At 41.2% G+C, this 19,673-nt stretch overlaps 1 protein-coding gene across 1 annotated transcript in view; it reads right to left on the bottom strand.

The window, feature by feature from the left end:
• ror2 (receptor tyrosine kinase-like orphan receptor 2) overlaps window positions 1-14,320 on the bottom strand; it is a 44,413-nt gene extending 30,093 nt beyond the window's left edge. The window contains exon 1 of the mRNA XM_037116328.1: window positions 13,769-14,320. Within this exon, the coding sequence (XP_036972223.1) occupies window positions 13,769-13,829 (61 nt within the window). The 5' untranslated portion in view covers window positions 13,830-14,320. The remainder of the gene's footprint in view (window positions 1-13,768) is intronic.
• Window positions 14,321-19,673: the final 5,353 nt, after the last annotated feature.

The following is a 19,673-nucleotide window of genomic DNA, read 5'->3' on the forward strand; positions in this document are numbered from 1 at the left end:
AGTCATGAACTGCAATGTCTATCCTAGCCACATTCACCATAATGTAACACCAGAGCACTACTGTTTACCTTCACCATGCCTCGCAGTCACACCATTGAAAAGGGTCAGTTCTGAAACAGAGTTGCGCGGCACAGCTAAGCATTCTGAACATTGTATAATCAAATACACCGGTGTGGCGGTATATTAAAAATTAATATGTGTGAACGGGTATACCACCCAACACTAGCCAGGACTTGGGAGATAATTTTAAAAAGGGGACAAATCACTGTAACCCAGGAATGGCTGAATAACCATATTTTGTGATCTTGATGCCCTGACATCAGCTGTTTGATTCATCAAACTTATCTAAATGCTTTAATGTAAAATCTGCATCACTATCCAGGTTAAACAGACATTTGTTTTTCTATGTTTCTCACAAGGTTCACATGGCGGAGATAAATGGTTTGCACCATTACAAACATTTTGTTTGTAACTAGGGCAGTGCCCATTCAAAATGTGCCTCAGAATGGGCCGATTGCTTGGACTTTGTTATTGCTGCTAGCAGCTTACTCAATAACAGCCCGTCTAAACAACTTACAATTCAAAGATAATACAAATTTGATGTTTAAAAATGACTGAGAAATCCAAAATCTACTTTATGCTACACAATGCAAAAACATCCCCCTTGAGATACAGGCAGGGAAGTGTTTACCGTAAAAAAAATTTAAAAAATAACACATCCTCAACAGGATAATTAGGAACTAGCTCAACAACACGTTTTCTCAGATGGCCTGCCATTCACTTCACGTGAAAAGCCAGGGGCTTCTACGGGAAAGGGTAAGTGTTTTCGATTTTTCTCCCGGCAGGCAGACCTATTGTCATCCTAAGCTGGAGAAAGCATGTGTGTGATGGGCCCTACAGCATAACCTGGTCAGCCTCAGCAAGGAGGATCAACATACTCTGGCACTATACTACCAACACCAACCTGCGTAAAATAAAGCCTGTGATGCACTCCTTAACTGCCCACTTTCTCTCCTGGGCCAAGCATGCTTTCACAGTAGCCCCATTCACACTGCCCTCGTGGGGATCTTGTGCCAATTCTCTGCATTCTCCTCTGTGCGAACATTTCTGATGGGGTGATATTTTTTTTCTGAAAAACAGCATCTGTGCGCACCAAGTGATTGTCTCCTTTCACTATTGTGTTGTTGTAGTTACTATCTCGAAAACAAATCACTGCCAGTCAGCCCTCCTTACCAAGACTTAATTTAACTTTCCCTCAGAAAACAGCATCCCTCCCCACAACTGACAGAGTCAGACAACATCCTGTCCGAAAATGTAACTATATCATTTAGAGCGAAAAATGTGACATTACAACAGCATCCATACGATTAAAAACAGTCGTTGGGTACATGTTTAGATTAACAGGTGGAGAGGTTCCCCCATCCAACTTGCACTGCTGGGATCCAGCCAATAAACCTGCAGCCCGCTGTGCCAGGGAAGAGGTTCTTTGGAGCACATCTTAAGCTGTTGCCAGAAAGTCCTTGGAGAGGGGAGGTACAAGTGGCGCAATGATCCGGTGCTGAAGGCCGTATCTGACACCATCTGAGCTTGCATTCAGCCGAGCAAACAACAGCTCCACACAAGGCACAACATTATGGCAAGAAAGATGGCAACAAGAGTCCAGTGCCTCAACCGGGGTGCTAGCCTCAGCTTGTGACAGGCATCTGAAGGTCGACCTAGACGAGCAGCTGAAACTCCCTCAACACAATGCAAGCACATCGCTCGGGCCAGACTTGGTCAGACTCTTCCAAGCCTGTGGTTATGATGGCGCTTACTGTCCCCTGGGAGGACCGCATGGAGGAGGCCCACAAATGCAAGACAGCAAAATATATTGAGTTTTACAGAGGAAGCACAGCTGGCTTTGCAGACACATTTACGTGATTAAAGTTACACTAAATATCGTTTAGGCCTATACTTATACTACACTAGATTGTAGATAAGATTGTAATAAACTTGATTCATGGATGGTTTAAAATAAAGTTATCCTCACTAGCCTCCTCTGCATTATCTCACCTACTGTCTATCCCCTACATTATAACCAATCCTGTTCTTTTTACAAGAATACATATCTTTGAAGCAGACAACAAAAACTTTATTTTTTCAAAGTCCAATCTCAGCTGGATCTGCATCTGCTGTTTGGTTTTGCAGTTTGTGCGAGTTCAGTTCTTATTTCACTGTCTCAGGTTTATCACTCATTGGACGTGTCGGGATATGTATGCTCCTGCTGATATTCTGGTTATTACTTTTAGTGCAAACAAATCTTTTGTTATACACATTAAACTTCCTCTTGATTGTTTTTGTGAACCCACGACCTTAAAGCTCAAACTACATCTGTGATTTTCCATCAAACAACAAGCTGCCATCTGTATTTATACAGTGTACTGTGTCTGCTCAGAGGAACAAGAACCATTTCATGCATTTATATATTAATTTATTATTTGCCTCTGTATTCATTGATATTCTGATTGTGAAATCACCATTTAATAAAACAGAATTGGATTATGGTCTCTTTCGAACACTGGAAGTATGGTAAAAATCCTTGAAGGCAAGCTCTCGTGTGTCCTTGCTCATGTTCCTCTGAGAGCCTTGCTCCTCAATCACAGATAGGTGAACTGGGATGGCCTTCAAGTTGGTGGACAGGAATGACTTTCAGTTGAAGTGAAGAGCGAGGAAACGACAGACAAGATAATTGAATCATACCTTATGTCTAAAGTGGCTGGGGATTGCACTCGTTTAAACCATTTGCCCGGTGAAAACCATGTGGTTATCTGATTAACACATCATCTCTCTTTTGTCCATATTTTTCAGCTTTGACAAAGCAAAACTGTAAACATCTTTACTTTTTTTATAAAAGAGGGCAGATGGCACTGTGATGTACTGTTTGTATTATGAGCACTGACATCATTTGCGGAAAATAATGAATAAATCCTGTCTGTGCTATTAAAATTAAAGATCCTACCTATCATGTTACATGTAGAGAAGGCTTTTCAAAAATATTCAAAACAGGAGTGTTCACACTACATATCTCAGCTGATCACATCCCTGTATAATAAATATAGTCCTAACATGTTCTCATAAAATCACGTCAATGTGTCTTAATCAAAGTAATTGCCCTGCAACACCCTTGTCTTTTATAGGACCACAATTTTAGTCACCCAACTGATGAATTAGCCTGCCTTAACGCCCTCAGTTAGCCAGCAACCACTGGGTCTGGGTGGGGGTAAATGGAGAGAAATGTATGACTGTTTAGTTGCATATGCTGCCAACATCATAGTGATTCAAAGCTAGCTGAAAACTGGCAAGGTTCTTGTTGGAAGTAACAGTTAATTGAAATTTCTCTCCAGAGTAGGAATGATGCATTCTTGTGCTTTTGTTTAAATTGGTCAGTAATCTACCTTTTTTTTTTTCTGTCAATTTATAGTAAAAAAAGTGGTGGGGCATAAGGTCTACAACATATATATTAGACGATATAAAGCGACAATACAAAATCTAAGCATGAAACGCACAATAAACTCAACAAACCAACTACCAGTATGCATGACATCCACAAATTTGACACCATGTCATGAGAGCAATGCCAACATTACATCAGTTGTAAGAAGAAGATGAAGAAGACCATCAGTGAAACTGTTTAAGAGTAGGCAGAGTGACAAGTGATGTTTTTTCACCAGCACCTTTTGTCATGGCGAATCAAACTAAGCTGCGCTTGCAATGTACCTGCTAAAGAACAGGGTCAAGCCATGCCCGCCTTGCCTCAAAGCAGGCTGAAGTGACATGTCGCAACTGCAGCCAGCCCCTAACAAGCACCGATCTCCCCCTCTAATCGATACTCATGTCTGTGCAGGAAACCTGAGACGAGTATATATCAAAAGTAGGGCTGCACGATATTGGAAAAAACTGACATTGCGATTTTTTTTTAACCCTGCGATATATATTGCGATATGAAAAAATACAGGAATTTTCATCAGATGACCTGAATAGCACTTTATGTTATGCTGCATCGCTGCTATCTTGTGGACAATTAATCTGCACTGATCTTACCTATTTTTGTTGTACTAAGCTGTAAGCTGCAAATTAGTTGTGTTACCTCTCCTTGTTGCAACAGATGCAAGGAACTGTCGACACAGAACACGTGTTTGGTCAACATCGTCCTTCTTGTAGCCGAAATAATTCCAGATAAGTGACGCTGCTTTTCTTTTTGGCACCAAGTCTTCGTTTTTTCAGCAATTTTCTCTTGATGTTGCTCATTTTTCATTTTGCAACTCACTCCATGCGCAGGGATGTGGTCTGCTTGACATCCAGTCATAGACAACATTTTGTAACTAATTCATGGCTGCTTTGGAGCAACACACAGACCATCTGTCACCGTGTATGTGTGTGTGTGTGTGTGTGCGGCCGCGATTGGAGGAGCCTCCGAGCGCGTGAAGCGCACTGCTTCAGGTTCGACAACAGCTTCATAACATTTTTTCACTAATACAGCCCTGAATTAGCATTACTGAAGTCATTAAAAGTAATGAAAACAAAAGAGACTGACTGAAACTTCGGTATACACTGGAAAGGCAGAAATAATAATCAATGTATGGGAAACACTGAATTCAATCAATTACATTGGCCACAGTCAATTACATGTAGCGGCAACCCTGATGTCGTGGACAGTCACTTGTAGGACTGGCATGCAAGTACAAGGTTACAAGGTAAATATATTAGAATTTTTACAACTCTGGGATTTTAAAGCAAAAATATGTTTGAGTTCTTTGTGCTACATTTGCAGAAAAAAACAATAACAATGCGGTAGTAACGACAAATTGAGGAGTCCCACAGCCTGGGGAAGAAGCTGCTCCATAGTCTGGATGATGACAGTGGATACTTCTGTATCTTTTTCCAGATGTGAGCAGGGTGGCTGGACATAGGGCAGACCTTGATAATCCTCTTCTTCAACAAAAAATTCTCGCATGAATTATCACCTTTACTCTGTCGTGTCTGTATTGAAGCACTCCAATGGGAATTACTCCCCTGACCTTGTATCAAGCTACAATATCAGTCCTTCTTAAAAAGGATAAGGAACCATGTAAATGTGAGTCCTGTCATCCAGGATGTTAACTGGATGTGATTATGAAATTCTTATTAAAGCCGAAGTCGATTGGAATCCGTAAGGCCCGCAATAATTCACACAGACCAGTTGGGCTTTAACACAGGTAGACAGTAATTTAGTAATTCACATCTGCTATTTAACATTCTTTACACATCTAAGATGACCATGGCACCACAGGCTCATACTCACTCGATGCCAATAAAGCTTGTGATCGTATTGAATGAGATCTTTTTTCAGTATTACAGAAATCTGAATTTGGCCCAGCTTTCATCTCCTGGAGTAAAGTTCTGTACTCCAGGTGCAAATCAGCTCAGTTGGCAGAACGGGCGTCCCATGTACAGCAGCTTTGTCCTCACTGCAATGGCCCCAGGCTCAAGTCCCTGGCTGGGGCCCTTTGCTGCGTGCCACACTCCCCCTTCATATCATCCTGTTTCCTGTCATTTCTGAAGCTGTCCTACCAATAAAGCCATATAAAGGCCAAAAAAAAAGCTGCTGTACTCAGCGCCACAGGCAGCAGTTTATACAAACAGGATTGTTTCATAATACTTGCCCCGTCCTTTCAGTCCACTCCCATTTGACATTTGCCACAGAACCCTTTGTCATCACCCTGAGGGCCAGTTCAGGTGTGATGGGATCTGCGGAGGGCAGCAGCCACATAAACTGTCTCTCTATACAGATTACCCATTTATCTTCAGAGCCTCTTACCTATATTGCCCGCGCTCTAGAAGTTATCGCAAACTTCAGCAACATCTGAGGATATAAAATTAACCTCACAAAGAGCTTACTTTTTCCAACTGATCAGGCAGCTCTCGATTTGAATTATGATCTCTACCTTTTTTAAGGTTGTGTGTGACTCTTTCACATATCTGAGGTGCTGTATGACCTGTGAGTACAAGGACCTTCTTAAATTCAACATCACAAATCACACACCACATCAGGATAAGGATTATGTTATGAATGTATTTTATGACTAATCTTTAACACAGCAGCACTGACACAGTTACAGCATATCAAAACCTCCACCTCCATGATTATCTAAACTACTGATCCCCAGGCAACAGGAAGTTTGCACATGACAAAAGAAACTAATATTTAACACACCACTTCTTTTACAGTAATATACTAGCAGATTACTCTCATCTACAAGTTAAAGTTCCATGAGCCCTGTTCATGGGAAGGTCTTGCAACACTCTAATTAGTCCAAGATGCGGGAATATAACTACATCCAGGCCCAAGACACGGCAGCCTACAGCCGTATGCCTCCTGAGTGTGTTTTCAGAAGAGACGATCATAACCCACTGTGCGCTTACACATCATGTCTCAGAAACTCACCTCTACTCTGCCTACCCTATTTTTTTCCATTTTTAAAAAATTTTTTTTTTACAATTTTCATATGTTTTAAATTTTCAAATGTTTTTGAGGCCTTTAGAAAGCTGCAAAGTTTTTGAGACCCTTGGTTTTACCTGAAAACTCACACAGACAAGTTGGCAAGTGGTGAAAACTGTAATCCAATATGAGTGTCAGGATTTCGCATGGCAAAAAGCTTGATAGTGCCCTCTACCAAACTTCATAGCCACAATACCCCTCACAGTACATTCCAACCAGATGGATGAAAACTGGCAGGCATATGTCTCAAATCTAGACCCACAGAAAAGTCTCTGGGTATGATAATCAGGTTTGGGGAGTAACTGAATACATGTAACAGGATTAGGCAATCAGGATACAAATAAGGTTACTGTATTTTGGTAAAGTAACAGAAAAATATGTGATTACTGATACATTCAATAATAAGGCGGATTACTAACAGGATTACAACCTTAAAATAAAGACTGATTTGTCTGTAACCATAAACATGTGCATACATGACAACACTTCATGAGTACCACACATACATCATTCTGAGGTTATACTAAGAATAATACACAAATATACATTCTTATGGTCTACTCAATCATAATTAAGATGAAATAAAATTAATCTTATTGTTATTTATTTTCTTTCATCTCTATTTCCATGTTTGTCATTGAAGTAATCCAAGTAGGGATGTCTCGATATGAGCATTTTTCTACTGATCAGGGACTGGCAATTTTGAACGTGGACCCAAGGCCGTGTCGGTGTGCGCACAAGTTTCGTGGGTCTCATACAGCAGAGCAAGTAGCAAAACAGGCAACCGAGGAGATGCTGAACGAATGTGAAATAGGCAAGCAACGCATCCACGTCATTTTACATATTACAATGTAAGGAATATGAAAAAAGCAGTGGATGATATGGAGGTACCAAATGTGGGCTGCTTCGTGCACACACTTCAGCTGGCTGTCACACTGCAGCATCACAGACTCACCTGCTAACACAAACAGGGTGGAGGCCAATGTTGCAATAGCACATGCAGAATAACTTCTTTGCCAAGTGCCCATACATACAGGATACGCAACTATCTATGAAATTCTTTGCCGTTAATTAAAACTCAATATTCTTGGCATTTCTGCGCCAATTCTGGAGTTACTAGGAGCATCTTTAACAATGCTTATCAAGATGTTGGTGAAGGTTCAGTCATCCAGGTCTTGGTATATCTAAGTGCTACATGAAAGCAACTTGACTTAACTTGACAACTTCAATAACACAATGTGTATTGACTCAGTTTGGCATTGTGCACCAGTTCAAAACACAGAAGATCACAGTAAGAGAGGTATGCTAAACCTACTCTAGCAGAGGCATGATCTCAGAGGCAGAATGGGTCAGTAGCAGGGCATGCTATTCATCTTGGCTAATGCTACTATTAACCATGCTAGTGTACTGAGGGAACACAATTTACTTTTTATTTACAGTCGATGTGGGCAAACTATCATTAGTGGGACCAGTATGCTTGTGGCAGAGCAACACTTAAGCTTATCCTTTCAGCTAACTGATCAGGGGTTAAAGAGGGGGTTCTATGAAATGAAAAATGGAGACAATGACCATATGTGTATTTTGACCTTGGTATCTGTTGTAGTGTAATAAAACATGTGTTGGCTGACAGTTGAGCTCATTTTAACTACTTTGTATATTGTTCGCTCATTTAATTCACAGTAAAGTATCATAAAGTTCTGATAATGAAAGCTTCATCCTTCAATTTATCACAAACATTCCAAATAAACTCATCTTGAGATACTTGGTTTTCACTGGATGGGGAGGTGATTATGCATTGTAATCTGGAAAGGAACTAGTAACTAAAACTGTCACATTAATGTAGTGGAGTAAAAGTAAACTAACAGCACGTCCACATCCCAAGGGAAAGAAAAAAGCCTTCCTGTTCCCATTTTGGTCTATCAGACCATAATTCCCTGCTTCTCGTGCTTACTTACTCCCACTATTAAAGATCAAACCATAGGTGAGGCTGCTGATAGGGGAGGATAATAAGGCAACAAACAAAGGTATTTGTTTACATTTATCAATCGAAGCAATACATTAACCACTGAAAACCAACAGCTCTCTCTCTCTCTCTCTCTCTCTCTATGTCTCTCTGTCCTTCACTTGCCAGTTTCCTGTGCATTACTACAACACCAAAATTCTATTTACAACCACTAAAAGCAAGCAGGACCAAACCAAGCAAACCAAGTGATGTCTGTTTATCAGTCTATCGATGGATCCCCTCTACTCTGTTTCAGAACTTTGGACAGTGCTGCACCTACATACACACCCCCTTAAGATCCATACTCAATTCACCATTTCACAGCACACGTACTCATTTTCTCAGCTGTGTGGCCTTACAGTAATCATGTGCAAACATTTTAAGACAACAGAAAGAAATAAATCATGTGGCATCATGTGACATGCACAAAACCCACATTACAGTTTTCTCTTTCTTTCTCTCTCTTGCTCTCTCCCTTTCTTTATATTTTGAAATGCATCCAAATTGGCAAACAAGCTAGGCAAGTCAAGCTACTTAGATAGAATGGCAGGACCCGTCAGAAATTATGCCCTTTTTTCTTTTAATTACAAACTTTCGTGATTTGAGAAGCTGCTTTCAATATTTTAAATGTATCCATGTGCATAATAGGAACCGCAGCTGTGTATGTGACTTGGTGGTTGTGGAGAAGAGTATTTATTAACACTGGATTCTAGTATCACTCAGGACACATATCAATACCAACAGGGTTTGCCGAATGGCTATGAGCAGTACCGCTCTCATGCCCCGAACCAACACTAGCACCAGCCCAGAAGCAGCACTCGTGTTGCTTCTGTTGAAAGGGGATATGGGAGATTGATAATGGCCTGCAGGACCAGGAGGCACAACGTGAAACTTACGTATCTGTTCTCGTCAGGCTACTCTTCTCTGTCAGTACATGAAGTGCAATCAACACCCTAAATGTTGATTGTCCTGGTACACACAGATGCCAACAAAGTGGAACTGGCCCACCAAGTCCTACCACACACAGCTGGAAAATGTTGTAACATCTTGTTAAAAATATCCATTGGTTCGCTGCATACATTGCAATAGGAATGTGATATGACATGTAATATGTCAATATGATGAGTTTGACACAAATTTGAATGTAACCATGGTTTGCAGAAAGATTTTATTCTCGCAATGGGGGTTGTTCTGGCAGACTGTGGGGCAGCTTCTTCCCTTAGTCTGTGAGAGTCCTGAATTCATCTTCCACACCCAACCATAAACAGTTTTGTTATGCAATCTTGCGTTTTTACAAGCATGACACAAGAGACAAGGTATTGGTTCAAATAGGGATTGGTGGAACACATTGTCATACCCCTTTTCCATCAGTCAAAAATCCGACTTGTACACTCTGCATTTACATCCGGGTCAATTGTCTCTGCAGTAGACTCAGGTTTTATTCAAGGATGTTTCATATTTGGACACAGTAGCCCCATTCACACTGCCCTTTTGAGTGCAGGGACTGTGCGCCAATTCCCCGCATCCTCCTCTGTGTGAAAGTTTGAGATGTGGCAAGGGTTGAATTATCGATGCATCTCTGGTGCACCTCTGGAGGTAGTATCAGAGGCGAATCATACCTATGAATGGATAAGCCGGTGGCACGGAGTCGGGCATGTCGATCTGACGGTGTTCACAGTGTGATAACTAAACAGATCCTTCACTCAGAAAGAATAAAGCAACGTTACAGGACCAAACAACAGTAACGTACTAACTAGTAGCGTCTTTGGCAACTAATATGAGGAAATAAAATAGTGTCTGTCATCCTGTCTGTCCTACCGACTCTTCGTCACATTTCTGCCCAAAAGTGGGTCAGGATCTCAATCTAAAACATTATAACAGCATCCATGTGATTATAAACAGTCAATGGGAACATGTTTAGATTGACAGGAGAGAACCAGAGGAAACATGTTGAAAAAAATCATGCAGATGTCATCATCATGACGTGTACTGTCATGCCTCTTTGGGATCCGCAGCGCCGGTTCTCTGTGTGAACTACTCACTGGTGCAGCTTTACGCCGGAGCTGCTTGGTTCTGTGTGAACAAACAATGGCAGAAAATTGGAAAACCACCGCTGCGAGGAGATAAGGCAGCATTTCTGTATGAAAAGGGCTACTGTTAGAGGCCAAGCCCCGTTCATTCCTACGAAAGCTGTTCAGTGGTGTTTTGAAGCCAAAATAGTTGAATTTCCCGGCCATAAAACTTACAGTTTAGTCTTGAGCTATCTTAAAAGGGGATAAAATAACTCAATCATGTGGCTCTTCTAGACTTTCCAAATGTTAATGGACCGAATGGCTCACATAATGAAAAACGAGTCATTTTGCAGGGGCTGTGACTATCAAAAGAATTCATCCACCATTCAGAAAAAATACCATGAAAAACATGAGATCAAAAATATCAAAAACTGCCAGGTAACATAAGTTGATTATTAACGTCTTTCCACTCCAATTAGCAGGTCTACTCAGGTTTCTTAAACGTGAGTCAAACTCCTAAAAATCACCTGTGGACCCCAATTCCCACTTTCTGCCTGTGATTTTTATCTGAAGTGTTACATTGTATGTCACTTGTAACAATTCATGACAGGAATGGGCCGGAAACAGTTGTAACATAAGAGAAAAAAATAACAACAGACCCATTGTGAAAGAAATGTCTGTAAAACAGTGGATCAATTCTTTTGAACATCACAATACCCCTAAAATGACCTGTTTCAGTGTCATAGTTTGAGTCATTAGGTCCAATAACATTTGCAGATTAAGAGCTGCCCGACTAAATTATTTTATCCTTATTCAAGTTTGCCGGGCCCTAAATCGGAAGTCAGACAGCTCGGTCGGCGATCCTGGTATTTTTGAGAAGTTGAGCTTTTTTGATTTAAAAATGTCACTGAGCAGCTTTCATAAGGAATGGATGAGGCTTGTCCTCCTCCAACACTGTGTCCAGTAAAAAAGAAAAATCCTTAAATAGACCACATCTCAAATTCCAACCTGATATATACACGCCACCACCGGATGTTGATAATGCGCCATCACTTTGTGCGGCAGAATTTAGCGTTTTAGCGCTTGGCATTTTCTGCTGTAAAGCCCTCTTAAAGCTGCCTTTAAGAGCTCTTCCTAAACAACAACGTCTATAACTGGCAACATTTTCATTTGCCAGTCATGGTTGAGACAACATTTAAGATTTGGTTGTGCTAAATGAGCAACGATGCACAGCTATGCCACTGGGCTGGTGTTTTAGTATCCCCAGCAGGCTGTTGTTAAATGCGACCACAGGGATAATAGAGCTTTCCACAAAACTCCCCCCACAGCAATAGGAAGGCCCTCTGGCCCCATTTCCACCAGCAGCAACTCTTTCTTCTCTAACCCCAACATGTGAGTCATGTTGCTGTGAGTACTAATTAGGAACAAGCTTCCACCTTATTCACAGCTGCTGTCTAGGCTTTCAGCTGTTTCCGGTTCTACCGCCATAGCGTGCTCTCAAATAGTTTCAATTCATTAATTGATTATTGATATTGTTGTCACAGATTTAATATGCCTTATATAATGACTGCTCCACTGGCATGTTCAGTCCACATCAGTTCAACATGCTATGAAATCAGCAATTTTCACCTGCTGACTCTTTATTCTCTAGCTGATTTTCCTTTTTTTCTTCCCCAAGGCAACAGACAGGGCAAAAGAATATATGCACCACACCATCTTTATTTGTACTCCTAGCACTTCAAAATGTATAAATCAAGCAGATTTGTAGTGGTGTGAGAGGGACTGACACTTTTCCTTTCCTTTAGGTTCTGGAACACAGATTACTCTGAGCAGGTAGTCGTTCCAGTCATGCAATTGCAACTTATGCATGCATGTGTTTGTAAATGATCTTCTTATGTCATAGCCTTTAAACATTTTGAGAGTTTATTTTCTATCACCAGCCTTCAGTTTCCATTAATTTCCCGAAACTATGCAAGCCAACCTGAAGAGACTTGAAACAATAAAAGCAGTCAAGATGTTTGCTGCTTATGGATGACTTTACAAAAGCGTGTTTGCCGGTTTTACAAGCAGACCTACATAGTTCAATGAATGGAAGCGTATGGTTGCCTTAAAGCCAGGAAAGTACTAGTGTAAAACACCCAGTGTTCTGCACATGTACTGTGGTAAATATGTCACACTGATGGCTTAATGGAGGATCCACACTATTGGAAAACATCCATTGCTTTCTTGATATTGGTGTTGTCCATGCCTTTGAATTGTAGATCTTGGTCTCAAACATGAATATACTAAATAAAGTGTATAGAATGGACCTGATGGAGGGATATCAAATAAGCTACCATATAAAGACAAGAGCTGCCTTTTGACTTACTTAAGAAGACCCTCATTGTATTCACCTTGTCTTTCCCCCCCTGTAGAGCCCAGACTCTGGCGCCCCACCTCCAGCGCCCCTTTCACCTCATACCAAATGGTGAGCCCGCAGAGCCAGAGCTGCAAACAGGAAATCTGCCCCGCGCACATCCCCCGCAGGGAGGGAGAGCAGGGACATTAGCATGACTAACAAAGACGCGAGATGCCTGCGAGCTATGCGTTCAATTAACATGATAACGACTCAGCGGCCTTTGAGTCGAACAACAAATAACAGTTTCTTTTCGTTCAGTCCGACACGTTCAAAGAGTCTGAGCGCTCAGAAACACTTAGAGGACGCCCCGGACCGTTTGCACTTAAAACACAGTTTCAGCATTAACGTCAAACAAATACTTTTACGTGGCAAAAATACGATAACCTTTACAATAATGAAACTGTTATATAAGGTTTGTAACACTTTCTTTAAAATTGACTGAGACAGTTACGTTAGCCTGTCCACGGCTGTAGGGGACGCAGGGTCTTGGGGGAAAAGCAATTATGAGCCTTTGTCTGCAGATGTGATGTAAATTCTCCAGATGTGAGCACGAACAGGGATCAGATACCACCCCACGAACTTTTTCAATTAATTTATTTATTTTTTACTTTAACTACCACAGGGGAGAAGGCCAGGAGAAAATGCGAAATCTGTTGTTTAACATGATCTCAACACACGCAGAAAAGAGTCAACACCAACTTCTCCTGTAAGTTGAATACATGAATAGAAGAAAAGGTGATGCAAAATCATCAGGAACGTAATCACACAGGCCACACGTTGTGCTGTGGATTCATCTGGAGTTACGTCTTTTAGAAGTTGGCAGTATTTAAGACACTTACCGTCACATCTCACATCTGGAAACAAGAGCAGCACCCAGAGTAAACTCAACGCGGGGTCCATAGCGTCAGTGTGCAGCAGAGTGTCGAAACTGAGGCGGAGGATAGTTTCATGCGGTTTGTGGGGCGACGTTCTTCTCTCTCTGCTTTCGGAACCAGCGGCAGCTTTTCTCGGTGAGAAAAGACGCGTTCAGGGTCGCCGAGGAGTCACAAATTAAGTAGCGAGACACACGTTCATCCCGTGTAAAGTCCGGTGAAGACGTTGAGTTTCAGAGCTGCTGGTTCCACTCTGGCCTCTGTCCTCGACTGTTCAAAAAAACACCACACAGCCTGGAAAAGTGAGGCGTGTAAAGCGGGGTACGCGCATACCTACACGCACATACAGCCGCGCGGTAACGTTTTAGTCAAGGGCCCCATCTAGGGACAGAACGGCGGTATGTTGAAGACGCACACTGTAGTGTTGATGAAAGAGAAAGACAAATCTTCACTCATTGGTTTTCAACACTGAATATAACTAGCAATCAACTGAAAAAACATCATGTCTGAAACCTCAGACCTCTGGAGGAATCTTACATTCTGCCTTTAAGTTTGAGAAACAAACAGATCAGTTCTGCGGTGAGAGGCAGGCTTTGTCCTCATGGGAGCCCGAGCAAAGATTCACCCATTCCTATCACCTGAGTAATCCATGTCCTCATCCCTCCCCACCTTGATTACTGTAATGTTCTGTGCTCTACATGTGAGTGAGTCAGTCTTCCCTCTCTGTCTGCAGTGTGAGCAGAACACTGCTGGACAGTTTCTAAATGGATCCCATCAGTGTGAGCCAGTCTCCCCTGTACTGGCCTCCTCAGACTACTGGCTTCCTGTCGGTTCATTTTAAAGTTTCACGCTCTGTTCTATGCGCTCCATGGCTCCCTCCTGTTTATATGACCTTTTAATCCTGCACACCCTATCAAGACTACTCAGGTCCTCTGGCCAGTCACATCTGGTTGTCCCTCAGACCTGGCAAAAGCTCAAAGCACATTCTCTGTGAAACCTGTGAAACAAACTGCCCCACCACATCAGACCTGCCACCTCTACTAAGTCGCTCTTTTCTCTGGCCTCTGACAATGCTGGTTTTATTAATTTTTCCATTGACTTTATCTTGAAATGTTGGTATATGTGTGATCTTTAATTGTCTGTTTTGTTGACCTGTATTTCTTTTGTCCTGCTTTGTGTCGCTGCTGAAGGTTCCCAGCAGCGACACTGTGGCCATTTTAGCTGCACAATATCAGTGGAAGACTGCTTCTACACCAAACACTTCACCACTGTAAATGCTGATAATCCTGGCCCAATAATAATCCACAGATAATTTGGTATCGGAGCTATCATTTGGGAGATGGTTCTTTACTTGATACAGTTTCTCAAAAAAATAAAAAAATAAAAAAGCAAGCGTTGAAACTTTATGGAACTCATTTCCATGAGATGTATGTATATGTGCACTATGTGTTTTTGTTTATTTTAAAATGTAAAATAAAAAGTCTCAAGCCCACTAGTAAAGTGAAATGTTACAAAGTGCTTCCCCATTACACCATTTCTACAAAGACTCTTCTTCCTCCCCTGCCTGCTGCAAACATCACCCCACCTAAAAAAAACATTTGCCAAACACCAGCAATAAAGTTTCTCTGTATTTTTTTTTTTTTCAGTTGTTTGGATTTTCTCTATTTTATCTCTTTATTTCAAAATGTACAATAGTGGTTGGTATTATCAAACCTATTGCCACTAACATAGCAGCAATATGTAATGTTTATTTAAGTGTTGCTTTCTTTTTTTAAATTAAAGTTACTCTACATAGACTTAGCTACAGATCTAATGACTGCCACTAGTCACTACCGGTAGTTACTTTGGAGCTTATTAATTGAATGCTGTTATATGAATACTGGAAACATGTTATATTTCAAATATACCAACATGTAACTATGATATCTTTACACTTAATGCATCAATAATAATTATTAATTGTGATACTATAGCAGACAGGGGCCTCCCTCCTGCACAATGAATACCATATGATAACTCTAATACTTAGTAGGCTACATACTGATGATAATATGTCTTTAGGTTTACTTAAAGCATATTGAAGTCCACAGATCTGAACACACTGAGATCAGTCTACTAGTAATGTGGAGTACTCCTTAGGCTGTCAGAACAGTTGTATGTATGTTTGTATGTTTATGTTATTTTGTCAGAACTGACAAAGCTTCTCAAGAGCCACATAAAGCATTTGTCTTTTTGGATCATTTCAAACAATAAAACTGCATTTTTTGACATTAGTGTCATGTGGCTCTGGGGAGGCCATTTCAAGTCTGACTAAATAACTCTGCCAACGATTTCCTCAGGGATATCTCAGTTAGGAGTTGGAAACTGATCAGAATCAGAAACAGATTTATTGCCAAGAAGGATTTTACACCAACGAGGAATTCTTGATAAAGACGGTGCATGCACTGAAGACAATAAACAATAAACACACATTGACTATAATATATAAAATATAAACAATACAAACAAACAGAGAAATAAGTGTGGGATGATTGATAATAAAGATGGAAGAGCTGTACCAGAATGACAAAAATAGGTTAAATAAATAAATAAATAAGTAAAGGATTGTAAAAAGTTTCAATTTCTTTTTTTTTTTCTTCACAAATTCTGCTTTATTGTGATGCAGAGATTCAAGTGCGGTGATGGGTATGAGTGCAAGAGTCAGTAGTCAGTGTCAGTGGGGGTGGGGGTCCCAGGACTTGTTGAGGATCCCAATTGAAGAAGGGAAGAAACTGTTCATGTGGCAGATGGTTTTGGTCCTGATGGACCGCAACCTCTTGCCAGAGGGGAGAGTATCAAAAAGTCTGTGACCGGTAGGGATGCGCATCGTTAACCGGTTTTGTTTGGGAACCGGCTCTGAGTCAAACGATTCTTTGGAATCGCTAACAATAACCCTTTATGATTCCGCTATCGATTCATCCCGGGCTGCGCCGCCATTGTAAACAGATGTACCCCACTCACAAATTTGCGTAGACAACAACACAAACACAAGCTGCTGCAGAGCAGAGGTGAGCTGAGCTGCTACATGCGATGCACTGCTGAGAAATGTCATCCCGGCAAAGCTGATCCAAAGTCTGGCTGCATTTCACAAAGAAGGACGACACCTCGGGGATCGTCACCTGTAATATATACCTGTAAGAGGGATCTGTGCACCAAAGGCAGTAATACAACTAATATATCCAAGCGTTTGGCCACACAACACAGCATTATACTCCAGCAATGCCGTGTGTGCCGTTGACGCACTTAGCAGCACCAGTGCTAGCACTAGCACAGCAGGTAAAATTAAAGAACTGGCTAACGTCGTGTGATAATTAACATGAGGTTAATTTAGCACCACGATTCGGAATTTGTGTCACCAGCTTTCACCTGCATTTTGCATTTTCTATCCATGTAATGTAAATGATAGCAGAGGCACCATCATCCAGCTCCAGGTTGTTCTGGCTGCTCCAGGTAACCAGATGGTCAATCTCCCACCTGTAGGCAGACTCACCCCCACCAGAGACGAGCCCAGAGAGCGTGGTGTTGTCTGCAAACTTCAGGAGCTTGACGGACTGGTGACTGGAGGTGCAACAGTAGATGTGACCCACATCTAATCATAATAGTAATTCTCATGAGATACTGCTTTGCAGTTAGTGTATGAAAAAAACAAACATATTTTACAATTTCGTAAACTCGCAGGAGATGTTAGTCATACATAAATCAAGCTACAATTTTGGAATGACACAGCAATTCAATTTTATGTTTATTGAATATCTCAGATATTCCTGTGACATAAGGAATGACACTATTGTTAAGTTTTTCTATCTGCTCTGGATCTTTTAGTTTTGACAAAGGTCCAGTTAGGGGTCGCCACAGATTTTAGGGGTCAAGCAGCAAGTATTGATCTGTGTTTGTGGGTTTTCTGTACACCTCAATTTTGAGGCTTCTATATTTTTCAGTGTGCACTGCAGTCAAAAAAGGGCAGACTGCGTCCTCTGACATCTTCCCGCGTAAACTTGATGTTACTGTCCACAGTCTCTTGTTCCAATTTTGACACAGGTGTCATCCACATATCTGAATCCCAAATGAGAACCCTTGCCCTGTTTTTTTTTTTTTTTTGGCTTCAAGCTGTTTAAGTTCTCATTCAGATTTCTCACCTGATCATTTGTATGCCCAATGCATGTTCCTGCCTGGCCACTGCTTTCACTGTGCCTCTCCCTCTCCCTGTGTCTCTGTGCTGCCTACATTGTCACCAGATAGCATTATTTTACCAGAAGAACAATGACTGACCTTGATGATCATTTTAATTTGAATATTCTGCTTGTGTTACAAGTTTATTTGCTTTGGCTATATAGTAAGAGCATAAATAACAGTGTACAATGTACAGTAGTGTAGCCCATTTCACACATGCACTGCTATTGTGAACTTACCTGGACATTACCTGGAGGAGCTGTATGTGTAACACATGTCCTATTCAGTTGGACCGGACATTAACCGGACTTTGTTGAGGAGGTCAAATTTGTCCGGAGAATTGAGAGTTCCATTTTGTATTCATATGTTTTATACAGAATAATCAATATTACTGCGCCAAACAAGCTGTTTCAAAAGGTCAGGCTGCTGTTAATTTTACCGACTTCGGCGACCCCTTTGACTTCCAAAGTCTTTACAAGTTCCCCTCCGAGCCATACAAACTAATAGCACACTAATAACAACACCAAGTCTCTGGAGGACACTAAAACAAAACCGACAGTTGTCCCAGTTCAAACTAATATCACACAAAGCGATTATAAGATCCAGAGAGAAGCTCCGTGCGTTACCGACTCTTCGTGCTGTTCTTCCCCGCTAGCGAGGGTCTCTAACCCGGCATGCTCCGGAGGCAACACACAACTGGTGTGAAGTGTTTTGTGTCCATTCGCTTCACTTTTGGTGTAAACACAGCAGAGTGATGTTGTTTCACTGCTCTTAACTAGTCAGCTGTACAACCTGGATCTATTTTATCAGTGTTTAAATACATCCAGATAAATGTTAACAATCACCCCAATCTTTAACGTTAAGTTTCAAATGAGTCTGTGTTGTTGCGTCTGTGTGTTGCTTAGCAACCATTCTGCTGAATGTCGCTGAAGAACTAGTGGTACATTGCTTGACGGAAGAATTATTATTTGTTATCAATAAATAATTGTTGTTGTTTTGTTTTTTTTATATTTAAATAAAACCTTTCCAGGTATATGTAATAACCGTTTTATAAAGGCAATAAGCCCCGTGAGACCGAGGTTTACAGTGATTTTAGAACAGCTAAGGTGCAGCGCGCCTCTCTGGGATTATTGCTTTAATCTACTAAGCTAACGTTACCTATTTAGGTTACTTCCATTATCTAGTTACTTACTGTCTAAAAACTTCTTATGTTCGGCTGTCAGTCTCGCTTTCTCCGCTTTGTGGGAGCTTCCATTTTATCCCACCTTCTCTCTTCAACAACAACTGCTAAATCGAATAGAAATGGGCGCAAACAAGTTTACAATTGGGATGGGGGGGGGTTCACACACGTTTTCCTTAAAAATGGAAATAAATTGAAAATAAATAAGAAATAACGAGACAGATCTGTTGATGGGGTTTTATAAAAGAGGGCACATTTAACACATTTACTACTTTGTATTGGGGGGGGACAGATTGCCATTTTCTCAGTATTGGGGGGGACATGACCCCCCCCCAAAGAATGCATGGTTATGCCCATGATGCCATCACAGGAAGAGTGCTTTTGAAATCATTCGAACTCAAGTCTGTCATGATGTACATGTTCTTTACAGCTGTATGTAAGCTTTTAACCATGACTGTGCCCACAAAATCACTGCAACACAAA

The sequence above is a fragment of the Acanthopagrus latus genome, chromosome 12 (assembly GCF_904848185.1).
Source record: "Acanthopagrus latus isolate v.2019 chromosome 12, fAcaLat1.1, whole genome shotgun sequence".
Lineage (NCBI taxonomy): Eukaryota > Metazoa > Chordata > Actinopteri > Spariformes > Sparidae > Acanthopagrus > Acanthopagrus latus.